We start from the raw sequence: 20,444 nt of genomic DNA on the forward strand, positions 1-20,444 counted from the left end.
GTTTTTGGAAACTGAATGGAATGTGTTTTTTTTTTAATGATGTGCTGTTTATGGTTTGTATAATCTTTGAATTAATTTTAATGTTTTTACTGTTTAAAGTTTTAACTTTTTAAATGGTTTAATTGCTTTTAAATAACTTTTATATTAATACTTTTTTCCAGGTTTTGTATAGTTTGTAATCTGTATTGGGGTTTTTTTTCACAATAGAGGTCTGCTCTCGTGCCTCAACAAACTACAGTCCCCAGAATTTCATAGCTGAACAATGACAGTTACAGTAGTGTTAAACAGGACTATTTCTGCATGGGGGATGTAGCCTTAATGCACAATTAGAAATGATTCACCTTAGAAACCTTAGAAATGCAGAGCATCTCACCATAGTGAGGAAGGCTGTTACAAGGTAATCTGTCTGCCTATCTGGTCAATCTGCTGCCCAGGTGCTAAACACTGATGGAATATTTCAAGCCCCCCAGACCTCCCATTTTCTGGTTCTTCATCCTTTAAGTGAACTCAAGTAGTACTTTGTAAGGGATGTCCTTGACACTGAGGTCTGTCTTTTATAAAGGAGGGCATAGTCTTCTTAAATAAGGAATCCTTGAAAAACATCTGAGAAAATCTGAGAAGTCTAGCAATTTAGATTAGAAAACTTTTAGTTTACTTATAGAAATGGAGAATAGCTAGTGTGTGTGTTCATCCTTGCTGCTAGTTTACCCTCTTATTTTTCAACAGCTCCGTGATCCTGCTTATCTCTAGTGCTTAAAGCTCCCACATTCCTTCTCTTGCTTGTTTTTCTAGGGAAGTTCACATTTTCCTCTACCTCCTCACAAAGCCTGAAGAAGAACATTCTTCACTTGGTCATTTCCACCAACAGACATTGCTCTCAGGAGAAGATGTTGTTGTTCTCTTTCTTCTGGGACCACTAATACAGTATCAACCCGTTTCTGTGGGAAACCTTTAATGGTGGGGTAAGTCTCTTTTCATATTTTCAGGGTATTGCTACATTTGGCAAGGGTTTGGCACTTGTAGTTGTTCAATTGAAATGGGATTAAGCTGCATTAATTCTGCAGTGTGGCAGCAGACTCTCTTTCCATCCCTCATCCTTTTGACTCTTTTTTTCTCTCATTCTATTCATCTTAGCCCTCTTCTAATGATCTTTCTCAGCTGACTCTTCTCACTTTTCACTTTTCACTCCACCTTTCATTCCTGTATTGTCCATCACTTGCCCTGCCATTATTTAGATGGGAAAAGATGGAAAGCTATTGTCTATCAGAACAGTCAGAACTGGATTAGATGGACCAATGTGGGTTGACTTTGGCATAAGGCAACCTCACACAGAAATGGGAACCCATGCTATCAGATGCATGAAATAGACCGCACACTCTTTCACTCCCAGAATTCCCAGCCAGCATGGTCATTGGCCATGTGAGTTGAGGCATTCTGGGAATTGTAGTCAAAAATAGAATTTCTAAGCTACGTCTCTCTCACACATTTGATAAAATGGGTTTTGGTCCACAAACATTTGTGCCAGAACATCTTAATGAGTTTTCAAGACTGGTCATTTCCACCAACAGACATTGCTTTAAGGAGAATATGTTGTTGGTGTCTTTCTTTTGGAACCACTAAGACCATATCAATGATGTTATATGGGTGTGTGTGTTTTAGTTATGGTTTAATTTTTTGTATGCTTTTAATGCTAATTTTATATTGTTTAAATCAGATGATTTTAACAGTTTTAAAAATTTACTGTCAAGTTCTTAAAATGTTTTTATTTTGTGAGCTGCCTTGGGTCCCTTTTTCGGGAGAAAGGTAGCATAAAAACAAACAAACAAACAAATAATAAATAAACCCATTTCTGTGTGATACTTTTAACTGTGGATGCTGTTGTTTTTGCTGCAGGACACTCACAGGACACTATTGTTTTTGGTGAAAGAGATTAACCTAGCTGTTGCACTGGAAGAGTTCAATTTAAACAAAGCCTGATGACTACAGGTACAGAATAGAAATGACAGGCATGGAAACTAGACACTAGATTAATTTATAATGGAAGGTAATGATAAATTTCAGTTAGGGAGAGTAGTGAAAATAAAGATTTAATTCGCCTGGACTCTATCTGAACCTTGAAATCTACCCACAGATCTCTTGGGACCCCAGGTTAAAAACTCTTGCATTAGATGCTCGGGGCAAATGAGAAGAAATTAAGATCAACAGAGCCATTTACATTATTTGGACCTGCCAGAACTTTTCTGCAGACCTGAATGGGTCTATTAGGAGAAACAGAGGGGAATGAACCTTGTCTGAAGAAGAGAGAGAGAGACAAACAAACAAACAGAAGCTGCATCCACACTGCAGAAATAACCCAGGTTGAGACCACTTTAACTGCTGTGGCTCAATGCTGTGGAATTCAGGGAATTGTTTTGTGAGATATTTAGCCCGTCTGTCAAAGAGCTCTGGTGCCACAACAAACTACAGTTTCCAGAATTTCCTAGGTGCGCTCAAACAATTCAAAATCAAGATATTAAAAATTCAGTCTATTTTAGTTAATGACATAGCTAAGCAAATGTGCAGTTTGTCCCATTGATATCAACTGGGACTGCATCTGCACTGCAGAAATAATGCCGTTTTAACTGTCAAGGCTCAATGCTATGGAATCCTGGAACTTATAGTTTGTTGTGGCGCCAAAACTCTCTGACGGAGAAGGCTAAATATCTCATAAAATGACAAATCCCAGAATTCCATAGCACTGAGCCATGGCTGTTAAAGTGCTGTCAAACTGCATTATTTTTGCAGTCCAGATACAGCCTGGGTTTACCAAAACATTATTTTACCTGGATTGTTTGCCATTGCAGTTTCTTTCTCCCCCATTTTTGCTCTGTATGCCTTCAAGAGCTGATGACTTGACAGTCTGTTTTGATTCTGTTACATGGTCAGAAAAAGGGATGATACGTAATAAAACAAAATCTATTTAACACAACAATTTAAGGGAGGGCAGTTAAAATGACTCTGATTCTTTAAGTAAGAGTACAGTGTTAATGCAATGAAAGAGGTGTGAGTCAACAAAGTGACACAGTGTGTGAACAAAAACCAGCTTTGTAAATATTTCCTTTATACCAAACACATGCAGAATATTATTAAACCCAGCTGCAAGGATTAACATACTTGCATTTTTAATCTGTTAAGTAAAGGAATTCATGCAGAACTCAGAAAACTTACTTTTTGGTATGACAATAAAAATACAAGCATAAAAAGCAAGCATGACCAGTGACTATGGGAAATGTGGCTGCCAAAGTAACATTTTCAAAATTGGTTGGTCTATGTGTCAGTTGATTATCTTCTATCAGTCATGTTGACCCCACAATAAGTTTCAGGCTTGGAAGGCTAACTTGATCATGGAGCTTCCTCATTTACAAAGTCCTCTCAGATGAATGCAGTTCAAAAGGATGCATGAATGAACTTCTCAATCCATTTCAATGTAAAAGGAAGTCCTTGTAGCCATTGGGGGAGTTTGATGTTTTCCTCTTCGGGACCGCTCACTTAAATACACTTATGGGTTCCCTTGTACAAATAAGATTCACAGATGTAAGTCCAAGAATATATGCATCGATCTGCTTGCCTTACTGGTTTGTCTAATTCAGTACTTTCTGTGGCTGCATCTGCACTGCAGAAATAATCCAGTTTGACAGCACTTTAAATGCCTTGGCTCAATGCTATTGTAGTTTGTTGTGGCACCAGAGCTCTGACAAACACTAAATGTCTCACAAAATTACAGTTCCCAGAATTCCATAGCATTGAGTTAAAGTGCTGTCAAACTGGATTATTTCTGTAGTGCAGATGCAAACAGCCTATTAGAGGTTCGAAAAGCCAGTTTGGAAGACTAAAACTCTTAGAAACTCCTTTTTGCCACTGGCCGTGCAACCTGGGAGAATCTGAGAATGGTAGTCCAAAGCAACAGCCTTTCCAAACTCTGGTAGTTCTCTATTTTGACTCCAGAGAGAGAGAGGGAAAGGGAGAGATATAAAGAAAAAAATAGGATATTGATTTGCAAACAGAATTGGCATAAGCTAAGGGACATCTAGAAATTTTATTATAACTTAAGTACAGTGGGCCCTTGGTATCTCCTGGAGTTTGGTTCCAGGACCCTCAGTGGAAACCAAAATCCTTGGATGCTCAAGTCTCATTATATACAATGGCATAGTTAAATGGTGTCCCTTCTAGAAAACAGCAAAATCAAGGTTTGCTTTTTGGCATTTATACCTATGGGGAATATTTCCCCCCTGTCTATGGCTGAATCCATGGATAAAGAATCCACAGAAATGGAGGGTCAATTGTACAATGCATGAAAACAAATGAAGAGCTCAGTCCAATGGTTTGTGTCTTGCAACATTTTGTTCACACAGTGACTGGTCAGATACCTCTGGGGAAGCTCACAAGCAGGACACAAACATAATAGTAACTCTGTCATGCTCAGGTATCCCAGCAATTGGGATGCTGCTTTTAATACTGGACTTGCTTTACAACCATCGTGACTAACAACCATTGTTTGCTCTGAATTTGTCTAATTCCTAGTCAAAGCCAACTAGTTTGATGGATATCACTGCAGTTTGCACAGAGCTTGGAAACACTTTAACATTTTGTATTTGTCTTTTAAAAAGTTTTTTTTTTACTATTATGATTAGTATTATCTGTATTTTGTTTTAATTTATATTGTGAATCACTTATGGGGGGAAAGGCTGGGTATAAATTTTAAATGTTAGGTAATAAAACAAGAAAACAAACAAACATTTAAAATTGATTTTTACCCTTAATTTGTTTTTAATGATGATCTTTATTTTATTTTAACAGTTAAGAAATATCAGGCTTAACCATTTGAGTAATAATTAATGTTTCATGTTATTTTAATTTCACAATTACTCTCTTTTTGGAAAGGGAGCAAAGTTCAAAGCTAATTTTTAATAGGTTTAAGTGTACCTAATTAAATGCAGGATCATACCTTCAAAATGGCACTCAATTTATTGATTACACTTCTCATGTCTAATCTTACAGGGTACTTCATTATAAGTGAAAAGTAACAGAAAATCAACACTTTAAAAAATGATAAATGGCCTCCCACTGTTGCTTTCTGCAGTTCTAAATACAAAGTGAATGTCAAAGGAAGCAATACTTCTTATTAACTATGACATCCTTTTGACTTTGATAAATGGATATATAGACGTATGGGTGCCATCTTCCCTTATTAATGGGGATGTATGGGTGCTATCTTCTACTATTAATAATAACTGATAATTTGATCTATGCATATTGTATTTAAATGGTTTTTTTGAAAAAAAATTCACAAGTGGTGAGTTATAGCATTTAAACTAATAAAAAGTTAGACAAAAATGCTTTATGTACATAGCACTCTTTGCCATCTGGTGCATGGGTATTTTACAAAGCACAATAAACATTTATGCAGTGCTTGTGTACAATAATTTAACATCCCCAGGCATGTATTTAAACACATTTTAAAAAGGAATGGGGACAAATACTAGCAGACACCTGGAGAACAAAATCAAAGCTTGGAAATATTACTCTTTTTTTGGTCCACAGTGCTTGGCATCTCTTAGCGAACATGGCCACTGAATGCTGTGGGCAGAACTACCAGGTTTTCTGGTGTTTTCATATGAATACAGTCCAATGTATGAACATAATACAATGTATGGAAATACATTCAATTCAGATTTCAAATGAAGTATGGAATATATTCCATAAATACATTCCTGCTAAATTGTTATTTCAATCATTTGTAACAAAGGGCTTCCTTTAACCTGTATTTTCTGAAATACCATTAATGGCAATTTGGAAGAACCTTTGTAAAGTAGGATCAATCTGAGAGGTGCCTAACCTTTTGAGGAATACCAACCCTTTCCATGTGCCTACCCATCTCAAAATGGACTTATTTCTTATTTTGTCATAGATTAATAGATTAAAAATGTTTAAGGAAGGAATTGCAGGGAAACTTATGCAGTTAAGTATCACAGTTATTTAGCATTGCATATATACGACCCTTCATCCAGAGCTTTTGAAAATATAATTTTGTGGACTGCAACTTCCATAATCCCCCAACCAGCAAGGCCACTGGCCACATGGCTAAAGAATTTTAGGAGTTGTAATCCACACAAATAATGGCTGGGGGAATCAAGCCCCTGTTGGCTAAGGGATTCTGGGAACTGTAGTTCACAAAAAGTAACTTAATTTTTAAGTACTGACCCTACTGTGGCACTGACTTTGGAAGCAATGGGACTGAAAACCCTGTGCTAGTGTAATAATATGCAGTTCTCTCTTAAGAATCACTCTAAAAATACTCTCTCGTATTTTTGACCTAGGTTGATTGTGGGACCAGGAAAACACCTCTGTGGTAACTCAGGTCACCTGAGTACACTTCTCCAGAATCACTATAAGCCATGGCAAAATCTAAGAGGAAAGAAGATGCTGTCTTTCTGAGGAAGAAGATCACCCTCTTAAGGGCTTTCTCACTCCTCATTGGCAGCATGGTGGGCAGTGGCATATTCATTTCTCCCAAAGGCGTGTTGAAAAACACAGGCAATGTGGGTCTCTCCTTAATCGTCTGGTTTGCCTGTGGACTTCTCTCTATGTTTGGTGCGTGGTGAGTTTCTTTTCTCTCCATCTTCAGCTCCTGGAAGACCAGGAAAGAGCCCTTTCACTCACACTATGTAAATGTAGCACTATGATGCCACTTTAACTGTCATGCAATTTTCTATTAACTCCCAGGATTTATATTACAGGGATTAAAGCTCTTTGGCTGACAGTTCCAAATTACCCACTCCCCATAGAACCATGGCAAAGAAAGTGGTATCATGGCAGTATGACTGTGTAGTGTGAAAGGCCTGATCCCTGCTCAGTTGGTAACTATAGTGCCCACTTATTGCCAGCTGCAGATCAACACTCCTTCCTGAGGCAGGCTACCATCATCATTGGAAAGCCTGGCTCTCAGTCCTAACCCACACTGCCCACCTTTATTCAGGTGCTATGGGAACATGCAGCATATGGCCATTTCCCAGTGAAAGTGCTTCTTTTTGGCTTTAATGCAGTTTAGAAGAACTCACTTTTTATTCCACAGCTGCCAGGGTCTCTTCCATGTCGTTACCAGTCCAGCATTGGAGGGTGATTAGACAGAGAGAAATCTCTCTTCCTCAGAACTATAAGACTCAGGCAGACTCATATAGGGAGATACAGACTTTCCAATAGTCTGCATGTCCCAGAACCCATGGTATATTTTATAAGCAGTCTTTCACTGGTTATATCTTTCCATACCATAACCATAGTGCTATGATTCTACTTTAAATGCCATGGTAACTTCCTATGAAATCCTGGGATCTAAAGTTTAGGGAGGCACTAGAGCTCTCTTGTCAATTTTTTTAAATGTGTACCCCTCCCTAAAGTGCAAATACCAGGATCCTATAGGATGTCACCATAACAATGACAGTGGAATCATAGTGCTGTAATTATAATGTAAAAGAGTCTTAGGTGATCTGCTTACTCAGCTACTCAAATGGAAGAGGTTCAGGCTATGTGAAGGACTCTGTCTCCCTTTATGAACCCATTAGAGCTCTAAAATAATCTGGAGAGGCCCTCCTCTTTGCCCACCACCTTCTCAGGCTTGTTTGGTGGGAATAAGGAAGAGGGCTTTTTTGGTGACTGCTCCAAGACTTTAGAGCTCTCTCCCCAGAAAGACCAGCAAAGTCCCGTCCTTGCTTTCCTTCCATCAGCAAGCAGTAGTGTCATTAGTGTTGTGCAGGTTTGGAGTGTGTGGACCACATCAGGTTACACCCCAGAGGAGGGATGACACCCAGTTGGGCCCTCCTCCCCTTTCAGTGCAGGAGGAGTGAACACTGGGTCCTCCTGGATCCTTCATTGCTGGGCTGCCTCGCTGGGGAGGAAGCCTGACAATCAAGCATCAGGAGGGGTGAAAACATGCCTTTCCCTCCTCACCATGTGACACTTTAGCTAGTGATGTTACTGTCAGCAAGTCAAAACATTTTTATGCTGTGACACTTCTAGAAACTGACTCGGGTGTAATTTCATTGCTGTGCGCTTCTGTTTTTAAGGTTTGTATGTAATCTTTCCATGAATTTTAACATTTGTAATTTTAATCTTTTTAATTTTATTAATTGTTTAATTGTTTTAATTAACATTGTATTTATATTTTAATGGAGCTTTTGTATAGTTTTAATTTGAATTGTTTTTAAATATTTTGTTAGCTACCTTGAATCTCATTACTGGGAGAAAAATAGACTATAAACAAATACAACAAACAACTGTGGATGGGCAACTTCAAGGCCTCTGTCTGTTTTGCCCTTATTATTGTTATTTCTTTTCATATCAGTCATGTACATAATTTATACATACAAACAAATACAAAGGACAAGAACCAACATGGAATCCCTTCTCATCTGCCCTAGAAAAAACCTAAAGTGAAAAAGGAATGTTAAATGGAAGTGCTCCAGCACAATAAATATTGGGCAGTGATCCCATTTGAATTGCATGTAATGCCTAACGTATGAAAGCTGCAGGCCAGAAGTTTGGCTTAAAAATAACTCAAATTAAATTCTAAGGTAGCTGTTGACCATATGGCACTATCATGGATGCACATATGGAGACATTGTGGCTTTCTTAGAGCCTCCAGGTATGGCTATATTGTCAGAGTGCATCACTGTCGATGTAAATGACTTTCATGGATCAATGCAAAGGCTGCTCTTACATTTAGAGTCTTAACCCTTTGTGCTGATTGGCATCCACTCCGATCTACACTGACTGGCATCTGTGTGCTGGGATTTCAGGAGCCCTTCCCAGTCTTACTGATATACCTTCACGTTTGAACCTTGGATGTTCTGTCTACCAAATGTGTGCTCTGTAATTGAGATATGTGGCCCTTCCCCTAAGTCATGGATGGGCGACTTTGGAGTATCTGGGGTGTGATTTTGCCCCCACCCACAGAACCTACCATTGTGGGCTGCATTGCTTTTCCAAACTGAAACTGAACATCCATTTTAGGGGCAGGAACCAGTACTCCATGGATTCTCTTACACCCAGAAACTCCCTCCCTAGAGAGACCAGGCTGGCTCCCTCCTTGCTGTCCTTTTGTCATCAAGTGAAGACTTTTATATTCCATCAGAAAGTTGCTACCAATTGATTGACTTATATAATGGGCTTTCTGTTTTAGTGCTGTGATGTTTAATAATAATAATAATAATAATAATAATAATAACAACATTTATTTGTATCTCGCCTCTTCCTGTATTGGATTGAGGCAGGTAACAGCAAACAAGAACAATAAAATCAAACATGAGTATCAATAGATAAAAGCATAACAAGACATATTAGATCCTAGTTCCCCTATCACCCTCCCACCCTAAAATACAATTAAAAACAATTCCCAATAAAACGGTTAATAAAATAGATCAAGATCAAAGTCTTGTGAGTACAGCTAAATAAATGGAGAGTGAAAATTCTGAGGAGATCAGTTTGGGAAGGCCTGCCAGAAGAGATCTGTTTTTATTACCTTCTTAAAGGCCTCCAACAATGTTATATGGCAGATCTCATCCGGCAGGTCATTCCAGATTTTTGGAGCGGCAACAGAAAACGTCCTCTGGGAAGTCATCTTCAGTCTAGTTCTCTCTATCTGCAGTAGGCTCTTCCCAAAGAACCTGAGAGTGTGGGAAGGATTGTATGGGAGGAGGCATTCCCTCAGGTAAGCTGGACCCAAGCCATGTAGGGCTTTATAGGTAATAACCAACACATTATACTGTGCCCGGAACCTAATGGGCAGCCAGTGTAGGGATTTTAAGATAGGTGTAATAGAATCAAATTTGGAACACCAATCTGGCTGCCATATTTTGGACCAATTGCAGCTTCTGAACATGTAGAGCGCATTGCAGAAATTGAGACGAGAAGTTACCAGTGAATGTACAACTGTTTCTAGGTTTCCCCGTTCCATAAAGGGTCATAGCTGGCAAATCAGCTGAATCTACACTTTTAAACTGATATTTTACATGATTTTAGATAGTTTAACATTATTTTCATCTTAACAAGGGCTGCATCTGCACTGCAGAAATAATCCAGTTTGACACCACATTAACTGCCGTGGCTCAATGCTATAGAATTCTGCGAACTGTAGTTTTGTGAGACATTTAGCTTTGTCTGTCAGAGAGCTCTGCTCTCCCAGTTCCCAGAATTCCATAGCATTAAGCCATGGCTGTTAAAGTGGTGTCGAACTGGATTATTTCTGTAGTGTCATTCTGCCTTTCTGTATGGTGCAACTCTTTGGGGGGGGGGGGGAGTAGAATATAAATAAGGTGATTGATTGATCTTTCATGTTTTTTGCATGAAAAAAAATATAAGAATGAGGGGCTTCAAGAACTAGAAAAAACAAATGGCATAAATGGTAGATGGGGAGGAAAGTGGAATGTAGAGGCTTGTTCACACAGCACAATTATAGTGATATTATTCCACTTAAACTGCCATGGTTCTAACCCATTCCCATGGAATTCTGGGATCTGCATTTCAGGGAGAAGCTTTCAGACTTCTCAGCCAGAGCCTTTCAGTGCCTCATCTGAATACAAGCCCCAGGATTCCATAGCATGCTGCCATGGCAGTTAAATATAGAACCATACTGCTAGAACTATATAGTATGAAAGAAACCTAATGCTACAGTTTTGTGTTGTGTTGTTTCATGGTACTGTTGTCTTGCAGTGCAAGAAGCGGGGGAGGGGGGCTATACCTCAATAGCCTGCCAAAATTTCTGCTGGAACATGTTGAAAGTTTCTAAAGCCAGGCATCATGTTATTTTGTTTTTTAAAAATACGCTATTTATTGTTGTGCCAGGGAGTCTTTTTTAAGCCTAGGTGCCAGATCCCAGTTTTGGAAAGGATTTCACAAGCCACATAGGCAGTAAAGACCAGTGAGGATTTTGCTGAAGCCCCATTATCTGTTGATATTGAGACAATCTTGCAGGGTGCTAAAATCCATTCATGTATGATAAGCAGACCTTTTCTGTGTGATTTGCTAAAATACTTTTGTGCCTGAATACTTCCAGGTGCTTTGAGTTATGCCGAACTTGGCACACGAATCACGAAGTCTGGAGGCCATTACATCTATATCTTGGAGACCCTGGGCCCTCTGCCAGGTTTCTTGTTTCTTTGGGCTGAATACTTTGCTATAAGGTAAATGCTTCCATCTGCAACCTGCTATAAATGTGAAGGTGAAAAAGGAATACCCCTTAACCATTTGGTGCACTTGTATATATGATATATTATTAAATATTCATTAAATGTTTGACCTTGCCCCAACAGACTTCAGAAATAGATTTAAAAAGACAATATAGACAAATGGTCTTATTGAATTTCTGAGACAATGCAATATTCTGAAAGTAACAAAAATAAGTGAGCGTAGGGATTTCATTTTCATTGTACCTAGCAGGAAAAGCAGAACATTGTATAGCAGGTATCAGGAACATTTGGCTCTCCAGATATATTGGACTTCAGATACTATAATCCTTTACAATTGGCTATGCTTGATGGGAGGGGAACCGATGGAAGGTTGAAGTCCAAAACTTTTTAGAGTATGAAACAGTCCCTCCACACTTGTTCTACAAGTGTTCATCCCATGATGTGCTGGAATACAATTCCTATCTTTCCTAGCCACAGTGGGCATTGGTGGGAGATGTGGTCCAAAGCATCTGGAGGGCACTAGATTGGGAAATGCTGATGTGCTAACTATATGCTATATGAAACAGAATGTGCAGAGTGCTTGGTATATGGTATCAAAGCATTTAATATGCAATATGATTCATTTTGATATTTCATATATGATTATTTGATAGTTGGCATGAACCACTGTATAGGCCTAAATCCAGTGTGGCATATGGAACTTGTTTCATTACTTCTCTTCCTATTATCACAAGGCTGGCTCCAGAGGATTGCTTACCCTCCAGAGTATGTCTTTGAACTATATAGGAAACTGCAATAGGAAGGGGAGATTAGCTTTCTCTGACAGAGCAAGTTCTGTCAGCAGATGTATCCCAGTGGATCCTGGCTTTACTATTTGGTCGTAATTAATAGGTGATAGTAGATGGAAATTTGTATTTGACATAATTTGCTGATGGTTATTATGTGAAAACTGAGATTTGATATTGGACCAACTGCCAAAATCAAAATAAGACAGCTGTTCTTAGGTGCGTAGATGTTAAATTTGGCAATATAACTTTGGATTCAATATTTTTTTGGGGGGAATATAAAATGTTGGCCCGTTTAGAATATTTGCAAATATTTATTTCATCTTACCTTATGTGATAATACTTTATTTTCAAGCACAAGTAATTAAAATACTCTTTGTGCAGTTTATAGTAACATCGGACTACACCAGGAATATAGTCATGTTGCACAGTTGTTGCAGTTTGATACTATTTTAATTGTGATGAAACCCCCCCCCCCCACACACACACATTAATGCTTGGATTTTACAATGAAATCATAACACTATAATTTCTTGGGTCTGTGATCACAGAATTATACACACACACACACCCACACACACACTATAATTAGCTAGTGTGGATTACCCTAGGAATATATTTTGAACAGTTTAAAGTGCAAGAATCAAGTAATCACCTGCATTTAGAAAACTTAAATATTATAATTCAGAACTCAGTAGAAACAGTTTAACACTATGATTGAACTGGCTTTGTAAGATTTATCCCCAGATAATAACCTATTTATCACATGTCTCTAAGCACAATGGAGTAGAACACAAGGGGTCCAGGCATCAGAAGAAGTAGGTTATACAAAAATGTTGATGGGGAACCTCTGTTCTGCAGGCCTGGTATAAGCTATGAGGGTCTCCATCAAGTTTATAAGCTTATCTCTCAGGCTTATTCATCTCCCTCAGACTGCCTAACTCCTCTGATTAGCAGCTGAGGCAAAGTAAGACAATTTCAGTGGATCATTTGTCCAAGGCCTATAAGCATCATGTCTAAACAGCATTTGTATACACTTCTTCCCAGGCTGCTTCCAACATTCTCTTTAATATCCCAAACTACTTTTCACTTTACCACCAACATCTTAAAGTTGCCAGTGTCTATTCCTACATGTATTGGAAAAGGTAGCCCAAAGGTTATGATGGCACAAAAGGCAGTTCAGCATGGTTGACTAAACAGTTTCCTTGACCTGACAAACAAATAACACCTTGCATACCTAGCAAACAGGGTTCTTGAAGTCTTATCAAGGAATATAACCTTTTTTTTCTCTCTCCAGGCCAGCCAATAGTGCTGTGGTTGCCTTGGCATTTGGACGCTACATATTGGAACCGTTTTTTGCACCCTGCCCGGCTCCGCTGCTGGCTGTGAAAATTGTTGCTCTTCTTGGCTATTGTAAGTCTAAAATAGAAGTACTGATCTCTTTATATCCATAGGCCTAATTTCTGCTTCCAGTTAGAGTAAGCCCATTGAATCAATTGCTGGCCCTCTCTTTTCTCTCCTTTTGCCATTAAGTGAAGATTTTTTTATTCCAGTAGATGTTTCGAAGTGGATTGTTTTATGGAATATCTTTTCTGTTTTAGTGCTCTAATATTTTTAATCTATGTTTTTCAATTAATATTTTGTATGGCTTTAATTTTATAGACTATATTATTTTAATCTTAACTTTCTGTGTGTTTTAGCTATATATGGTTTTACTTGTATCTCTTTTTATTCTGTAAATTGCCTTGAATCTGACTCTTGGAGAAAAGGCAGGATGTACATAAAGTGGTTGATTAATAAGTAACACATACATAAATCCTACTAATTCTATGGGTCTCTGTCCTGCCTTGGAGACCAGGCAGGGCAAAACAGCTAGTAAAGACTGTCAGAGATGAGACAATAGCAGCCCCAGTTGTGTATGGAAGCTTACCAGCCAGTTACAATTCTCAGTGTTGAGGCAGTCTAATGAGATTATAGCACTGCCCTTTTCCGTCCTTCCTTCCTGACCTAGGTGTGGGATGAAAACTTTTAAGCAAGGATTTTATTGCACGCCTCCATGCCTAGGTTGGAGGCATCCCATACCCGATTGTGGCATCCTGTGCCCAATCTGGCCTTCTCCTATACTTTGCAAAGAATGGGAACATCCCATTCTTTCAAAAACTGCAAGAGAAGTCCGGATTAGGTATAGGGTGCCATGATCAGATATGGGATGCCTCCAGCCTGGGCATGGAGGCATGCAATAAAATCCATGCTTAAAAGTTTTCATCCCATGCCTAGGTCAGGAGGGAAGGACAGAAAAGGGTAGTGTGATAATCTCATGAATCGGTAGGGTATAGAAAGCAAGCCAAGGTGTCAGTCCAAGGGAGTGTCCAGTAGCTGATTTCCTGAGGGAGGTGCTGGATTATTTATAGCCTGGCAGCCTCTCACAGCTCTTGCCTGATTAATAAGCATTTACTATATAAGCTCTCTGAGCATCACAAACCCTCCCGCTCTGATTTACGTTCCATTGTGGTAGGTATTATCAAGTCCATCTCTGTATGTTGTGCCTGTGGGGGAGTATCACTGGCTGTCCCAAGCACTGGCGTGTCTTTCTGTCCTTCTTTTTCCCTGTTTGTGTCATAACTCTGAATGAGGCATGTCCTTCTGTCCTTCTACTTCACTGTCTGTCTCAGAGTCTGAACCTGGGTCCTGGGAAGAATGCATGACAGTCTCTTTTAGTCAAGATGGCCAATTGGATTTTGGTCTTAAGTATTGCAATTCCACCATGCAGCTTTCTTTAATAGTCTGATTATTTAATACATTAATATTTACGTAAACTCATGTGCTGAAATGACTAGTGCCATCCTGCCACTCAGATATATGTTTTCTTTCTTTCCAACCCAGACATTGTCCTCATCTTGAATTCTTGGAGTGTCAGCTGGAGTGCCAGGATTCAGACCATCTTATCTATCATCAAATTGGCAGCTCTTGCTCTCATCATTGTTCCAGGCATGATGCTCCTAGCCCAAGGTATTCCTTGTGTTGGTGGCGGTTGTCGTCATTATATATTCTCCAAAGTTTCATAGTTAAAATCTGGGACTTGTGTCCAAGCAACATCAGAGGGTGGTCAAAAGGATGTGGCCAGGTGACAAGAGGACAAAAGGGATTAATGAGAAAGAACTCACAAAACTATTTTAAGCAGAGAAACCCTAGAATTTATATACTGCATTTAGGAAAGCCTGAAAAAAAGATCTGTCCAAAAAGATCTACAATACTCTGTGTATGTGCATGCACGGGTCCAGCATGGTTAACAAGATATAAAATTATATAATACATTATTCTAAAATCAAAATGCTTTTATCAGAATTGTAACTTTCACATCCACTGTATGGGCTCTGTCTTCCATTTCCAACCAACTCCTCTTCTCGTTGCACATTATAGATCAGGTCACATTCCAGTTTTCCCATAACATAACAATTATGTAGCCATCTTGGCCCATTCTAGCTTCTCAGCCTAACATGCTTCACAGGGTTGTTCATAAAATAACAATGGGATAGGTGCAGGGGGAAAACCCTGGAACCCTTAGCTCCAGGGGAGAAATGGAATGTAATTAAGAAATGGAATCCAATTGTTGTTATTGTTGTGTGACTTGAAGTTATTTCTCACTTATGGGGACCCTATCATGGGGTTTTCTGGGGCTTAGAGTGTGTGACTTACCCAAGGTCACCATGTACATTTTCATGGCTAAGTGGGGAATCGAACCCTGGTCTCCATGGTCATAGGCCAATGCTCAGACCACTACACCACACTATTTAATTGGAAAAATATGAATGTCATAAATAAATACATTCATTTCAATGGCCATTTAGAATTTACCTAATGTAAGTCCCACTGAATTTAATTCCTATAAGGTGGTGCTTAACTCCTTGAAGCTGGTGTTTGAAGTCTTGTGTATTCACCTGTATTTGTGGTGCTCTACAAGAGTTGCCATTTCTTTTTCTTTTTTTCTCTGTGAGGCATCTCATCTTCAACACTTATAACTGTATGATTCTCTTCAGGCCACACAGAAAATTTCCAGGATGCTTTCAATGCCCAAACACTCGTTCTGGACAAACTGCCACTAGCTTTTTATGCAGGGATGTTTGCCTATTCAGGATGGTATGTATAATTCATATATCTTTTTGCAACACCCTCTTTTGTTGTTGTTATGTTATGTGTCTTCAAGTCAACTTGGATGTATGGCCATCCTATCATGGTATCCAGAGGAGGTTTGCCTTGGACTGAGAGAATTTGATCTCCCCCAGAGGATTTCTATGATTGAACAGGAATTCAAACCCTGGACTCCCAGAGTCCTAGGACCGTATCACATGACGGTTTTTGCAACTCTGAAGCCATTCCAGGGCCAACCATGAGAATTCACGTTATAACGTGATAGATTATCACACACAATTGCGTTCTATGGGGAGTCCAAGGCCGATCCTAAGTCAGTCCAAGGTCACTCCTGATGTAGGTGAATTCAGTGAATTAGCAGATTCAAAAATCTTTTTCCAAGGTCAATTTGAATCCAATTCAAATTGGTCTTAGTGTGGAATACAACTTTGTGTCGGTTCTGGTACACCCCCTCCCCACAACCTCCAAGGTGCCGTATTTCCCATGATGTGGCACTGCAATTTTGCTCCATTTGCTTCCAGTACTCCTTCAAGCACAGAGGACACGTTTGGATGTGGGTATGAGGAATGGGGGCACTGACACAGAGGACACATTTGGATGTGGGTGTGAGGGATGGGGGCACTGACACGGAGGACACGTTTGGATGTTGCACGAGGCATGGAAAAGGGTGGCTCATGGAGATCTCTCTCTTCTTTGGGGAGGGGGGGGAATAGAGACAACTAAGCTTGACTTGATGAACCCCGGAGAGAGACACAGTCCAAGCGAAGCAGCTCCGATTTCATCCCCCCAAGTCGGGATCTCCCTGCCTGACACCCCCCCTTCCCTTCCTCTCCCTTCCCCAACCACGCCACCTTTAACTTGACTTCCCTTTGTATGCTGGGCTCCTGGAAAAGTGCTTCCAAGGCAGGGATCCCGGTTTTCCCCTGAGCCAGAGAGTACCTAGCCATTTTAATCCCTCTTCCGAGACAAAGGAAAACAAAGCTTGAGGAATTGAGGGGTGAGAAGGAGGATCACTGTTGGATGGGTCTAGACGTGATGACACTGGAAAGGGAAAGGGGAGGCCTGGGGAAGGGGGGATCCTGACCACCCAGGCAGGGTGGGGAGGAGGGCAGGATTAGGCTTGGGTTTTTTTCTCCTTGGAGGAGAGGGGATAAGGATGCCGAGGTAGACAGACCCCCATCTCCAAGTCCCAGGACTGAGCTGGAGAACTCTGGAAAAGAGGCAGGGAAAGAGATTGGGGTGTATGTCAGAGATAGTGTATGTGTGTGAGTGCATTGCATGGAGTCAGCCTTAGAGCCCTGCACCAGGGTTTACTTTATTTAGAGGAGAAAGGAGAAAGCAAGGAAACACACCAGCATGCACACAGAAGACAGACACACAGAGAAGGAATTACAAGAGTGCAGGAAGACAAACTAGCATTCACATGAAACTGGAACCAGGAAGTGTCCCCCTTCTTCACCCTGGAAGTGCAAAGGTTCATGATGCGCTCAGAACCCCACTGAGCAAGAGCAAGAGTGCCAGTTCGAATAGTTGAATCCGCATGGTATGTACTGGTGTGATAATTTATTTTGCACTCGCTCCACTTTGCCTCAGGAATGACCACAATTTCGCTCTTCACGTGTGATAATTAATCATGTGAACTGCCTTGGATTCGAATTGACTTTGCTTCCCCTTCCCTTCAGAATGGCTTTGGATTGAAGTTCCAGTTTCACATGTGATAAGGGCCCTAGTGGAACACTCAAACCACTATAATACATTGGCTTACATAACTCCCTCTTATGATCTCTCATTGCCGTTGAAATAAGTCTATAGCCTTTCCCCAATTTTTTTCGTTCATGATGCAGGTTTCAGACATGTTTTGTGCGAGAAGAACTAGTAAAGCCAGAACGGTGAGTCTGAGAGATGAAGTTTTTATGCTAAATAAGCTAAGAGAGGAGGAGAAAAAATTCTATGGACTGGATGCCTAAAGGGCATCCTTTGGGTGTGTATGCAGGGTGGTGATGGTAGCATTGATACAGAATGTCTAGAACTGATATACAGGTAACAGGCTAATATGTTTGATTATCAAATTATAATATAAGTTCACTTTTTCTTGAGTAACAGAGCAGAATACTGCATGCTCATTTTTCCATTTTGTTTTTGGCATTGGCTTTTGCTCAGATATCCTTGGGATTATGTTCTAAGTGTCATATTAGATATTGCCTTCTGACAAAAAGGCCCTAGGTCTAGGATACCCCCTTTCTTTCAGCAACAGTATCAGGAAGGGAAAATCACCCTGACCACAACTGTGTATATGTAAATGCCTGTCACCTAGGATTGTCAAGTGAGGCAAAGCATAGGGCTCCTTCCCTTTAAAGGCTGTGTAGAAGATGGCGTTGCAGCAATTGTCACTTGTCATGTGGGAGTCCTGTCCATTGTTCCACCTGGGAACCCTTTGTTGTTAACTGCCATCAAATTGACTTTGACATATGGTGACCCTATGAATGAGAAACCTCCAAGTCACCTTGTTATCAACAGCCCTGCTCAGATCTTGCAGACTGAGGGCCATGGCTTCCTTCATGGGCCCTGCTGTCACCTCTCATGATTCTGACCTTATCAAATGCCTCTCTTTCCTCTACCTTTTCTCCCTGCTTCCCTTCCGTTGTGAAAGGGGTGGGCAACCTCTTTCAGTCAGAGGGCCAAATTCAATTTCAGTGAATTTCTTGGAGACTGCAACTCTAGTGGTGGAGGGGGCCAAAGGCAAAATTGTGGATCCAAAAATACCAGCATCTTTTCAAAGCTGTTTCCACTGGTAACTTAGAAGAGCCAATTCAAACTTCTGGAATGGGGAAAACCCTGCACAAGAAATGAGAAACCTCCTAATGATGGTATCTTGAGGAAGGGGGCATGGTCATTTGAGGAATGGGTTCAAGATGCTGTGGTTAGAGTGCTGACTGGAGCTGGTTACAAGTGCAGTAGTTCCCTTTTATGATAACATCAATAGCCACCAGTCTATTTCTAGCCACAATTCAAAGTACAGTGGACCCTTGTTATACGCTGGGGTTTGGTTCCAAGATCCCCCGTGTATAACAAAATCCGTGTATGCTCAAGTCCCATTAAATATAATGACATAGCAAAATGGTGTCCCTTATAAAAAATGGAAAATCAAGGTAAATTTATACTTTTTTGGAACATTTTCAAACCGTGTATGCTTGAATCCGTGTATAAAAAATCCGTGTATAAGAAGGGCTGACTGTACTATTTCTAAAGTCTAATATGAGTTGAGTCCAAACTATCTGACAGGCCCTGTCTTTGAGATTTTCAGAGGAAGCTCTCTCTCTCTCTCTTTCTTATTCTTGCCCCCCTCACAGAAATGTTTGGTGAAAACATGAGATGGGGGAGGGGTTCTTCATGACTGCTCCTAGGCTGTGGAAGTCCCTTCCCTGGGAGGAGGCTAGGCTGGCCCCCTCTCTGTCTCCATTTCCTATTTTAAAAGGTTAATTTTGCTGTCAGCTCCCAAAAATCCTCATCCTGGCTGGGAAATTTTAGAAGTCGTAGTCCAAAAAAGTAACTTCCCCAGGCACTGCATGTTACGTGAAGATCAATCAGCACTCAGAAGATGATTTTCCTATTAGGGTGTATTATTATTATTATTATTATTATTATTATTATTATTATTATGTTTCTGTTTATTTATATCCTGCCTTCCTCCCAGTACAGGGACTCAAGGCGGCTTACAAATCTAAAACCATCCAACAGTATAAAACAGGCAAAATACAAGTTTAAAAAACAATTAAAAACATTACATTATTAAAATTAAAATTTAAAGTTTCAAGTGTATGATACGTAAACCTATATTTAACTCTTGCAGTCTACCTTTGGTGTTTTTTCTACTAGATCCTTTTTGTTAAAGATATAACAGTGCTTATTAGGCATGAAATGTTTGCAGCTTGCATATAATTCAGGGTGGGGACAGTTACACTCACCATCTCCTCTCTTCCCCCACTTCTTTTTTTGTAGAAATATCCCTCTGGCTGTGATTGTCTCTGTGATCACTGTGATTGTGGGATATATGCTTACTAATGTTTCCTATTACACAGTACTGACAGCAGCAGATGTTCTGGCCTCCCAGGCGGTAGCTGTGGTGAGTTGAAAGCCAGTGTTGTTAATATCCAATCCAATTCAATTCCACCCAATCCCAGGGGGTTCATTTTGCAGTAGATGGAAGACAAATTTAGCTTGTAAGATAGTGAAAAGTAGGTTGTACAAAATAAGGCCCTCAAGTGATACAGAAAACTACTAGATCTTGTAA

General features: G+C 40.0%; 1 protein-coding gene across 2 annotated transcripts in view; it reads left to right on the forward strand.

Moving 5' to 3' along the window:
• Nucleotides 1-871: 871 nt before the first annotated feature.
• The window catches only part of LOC149311789 (cystine/glutamate transporter-like), a 28,558-nt gene continuing 8,985 nt past the window's right edge, over nucleotides 872-20,444 (forward strand). The window contains exons 1-9 of one of the 2 annotated variants that reach the window (XM_089527917.1): nucleotides 872-962; nucleotides 1,894-1,986; nucleotides 6,357-6,630; nucleotides 11,087-11,213; nucleotides 13,302-13,417; nucleotides 14,888-15,013; nucleotides 16,042-16,141; nucleotides 17,998-18,042; nucleotides 20,153-20,276. In XM_089527917.1, coding sequence (XP_089384043.1) covers nucleotides 6,435-6,630; nucleotides 11,087-11,213; nucleotides 13,302-13,417; nucleotides 14,888-15,013; nucleotides 16,042-16,141; nucleotides 17,998-18,042; nucleotides 20,153-20,276 — 834 coding nt within the window. In that variant the 5' untranslated portion in view covers nucleotides 872-962; nucleotides 1,894-1,986; nucleotides 6,357-6,434. The remainder of the gene's footprint in view (nucleotides 963-1,893; nucleotides 1,987-6,356; nucleotides 6,631-11,086; nucleotides 11,214-13,301; nucleotides 13,418-14,887; nucleotides 15,014-16,041; nucleotides 16,142-17,997; nucleotides 18,043-20,152; nucleotides 20,277-20,444) is intronic. The other variant, XM_089527918.1, reaches the window with a different exon arrangement.

Source organism: Sceloporus occidentalis, unplaced genomic scaffold, assembly GCF_023333645.1.
Source record: "Sceloporus occidentalis isolate IW3139 unplaced genomic scaffold, rSceOcc1.0.p SCAF_5, whole genome shotgun sequence".
NCBI lineage: Eukaryota > Metazoa > Chordata > Lepidosauria > Squamata > Phrynosomatidae > Sceloporus > Sceloporus occidentalis.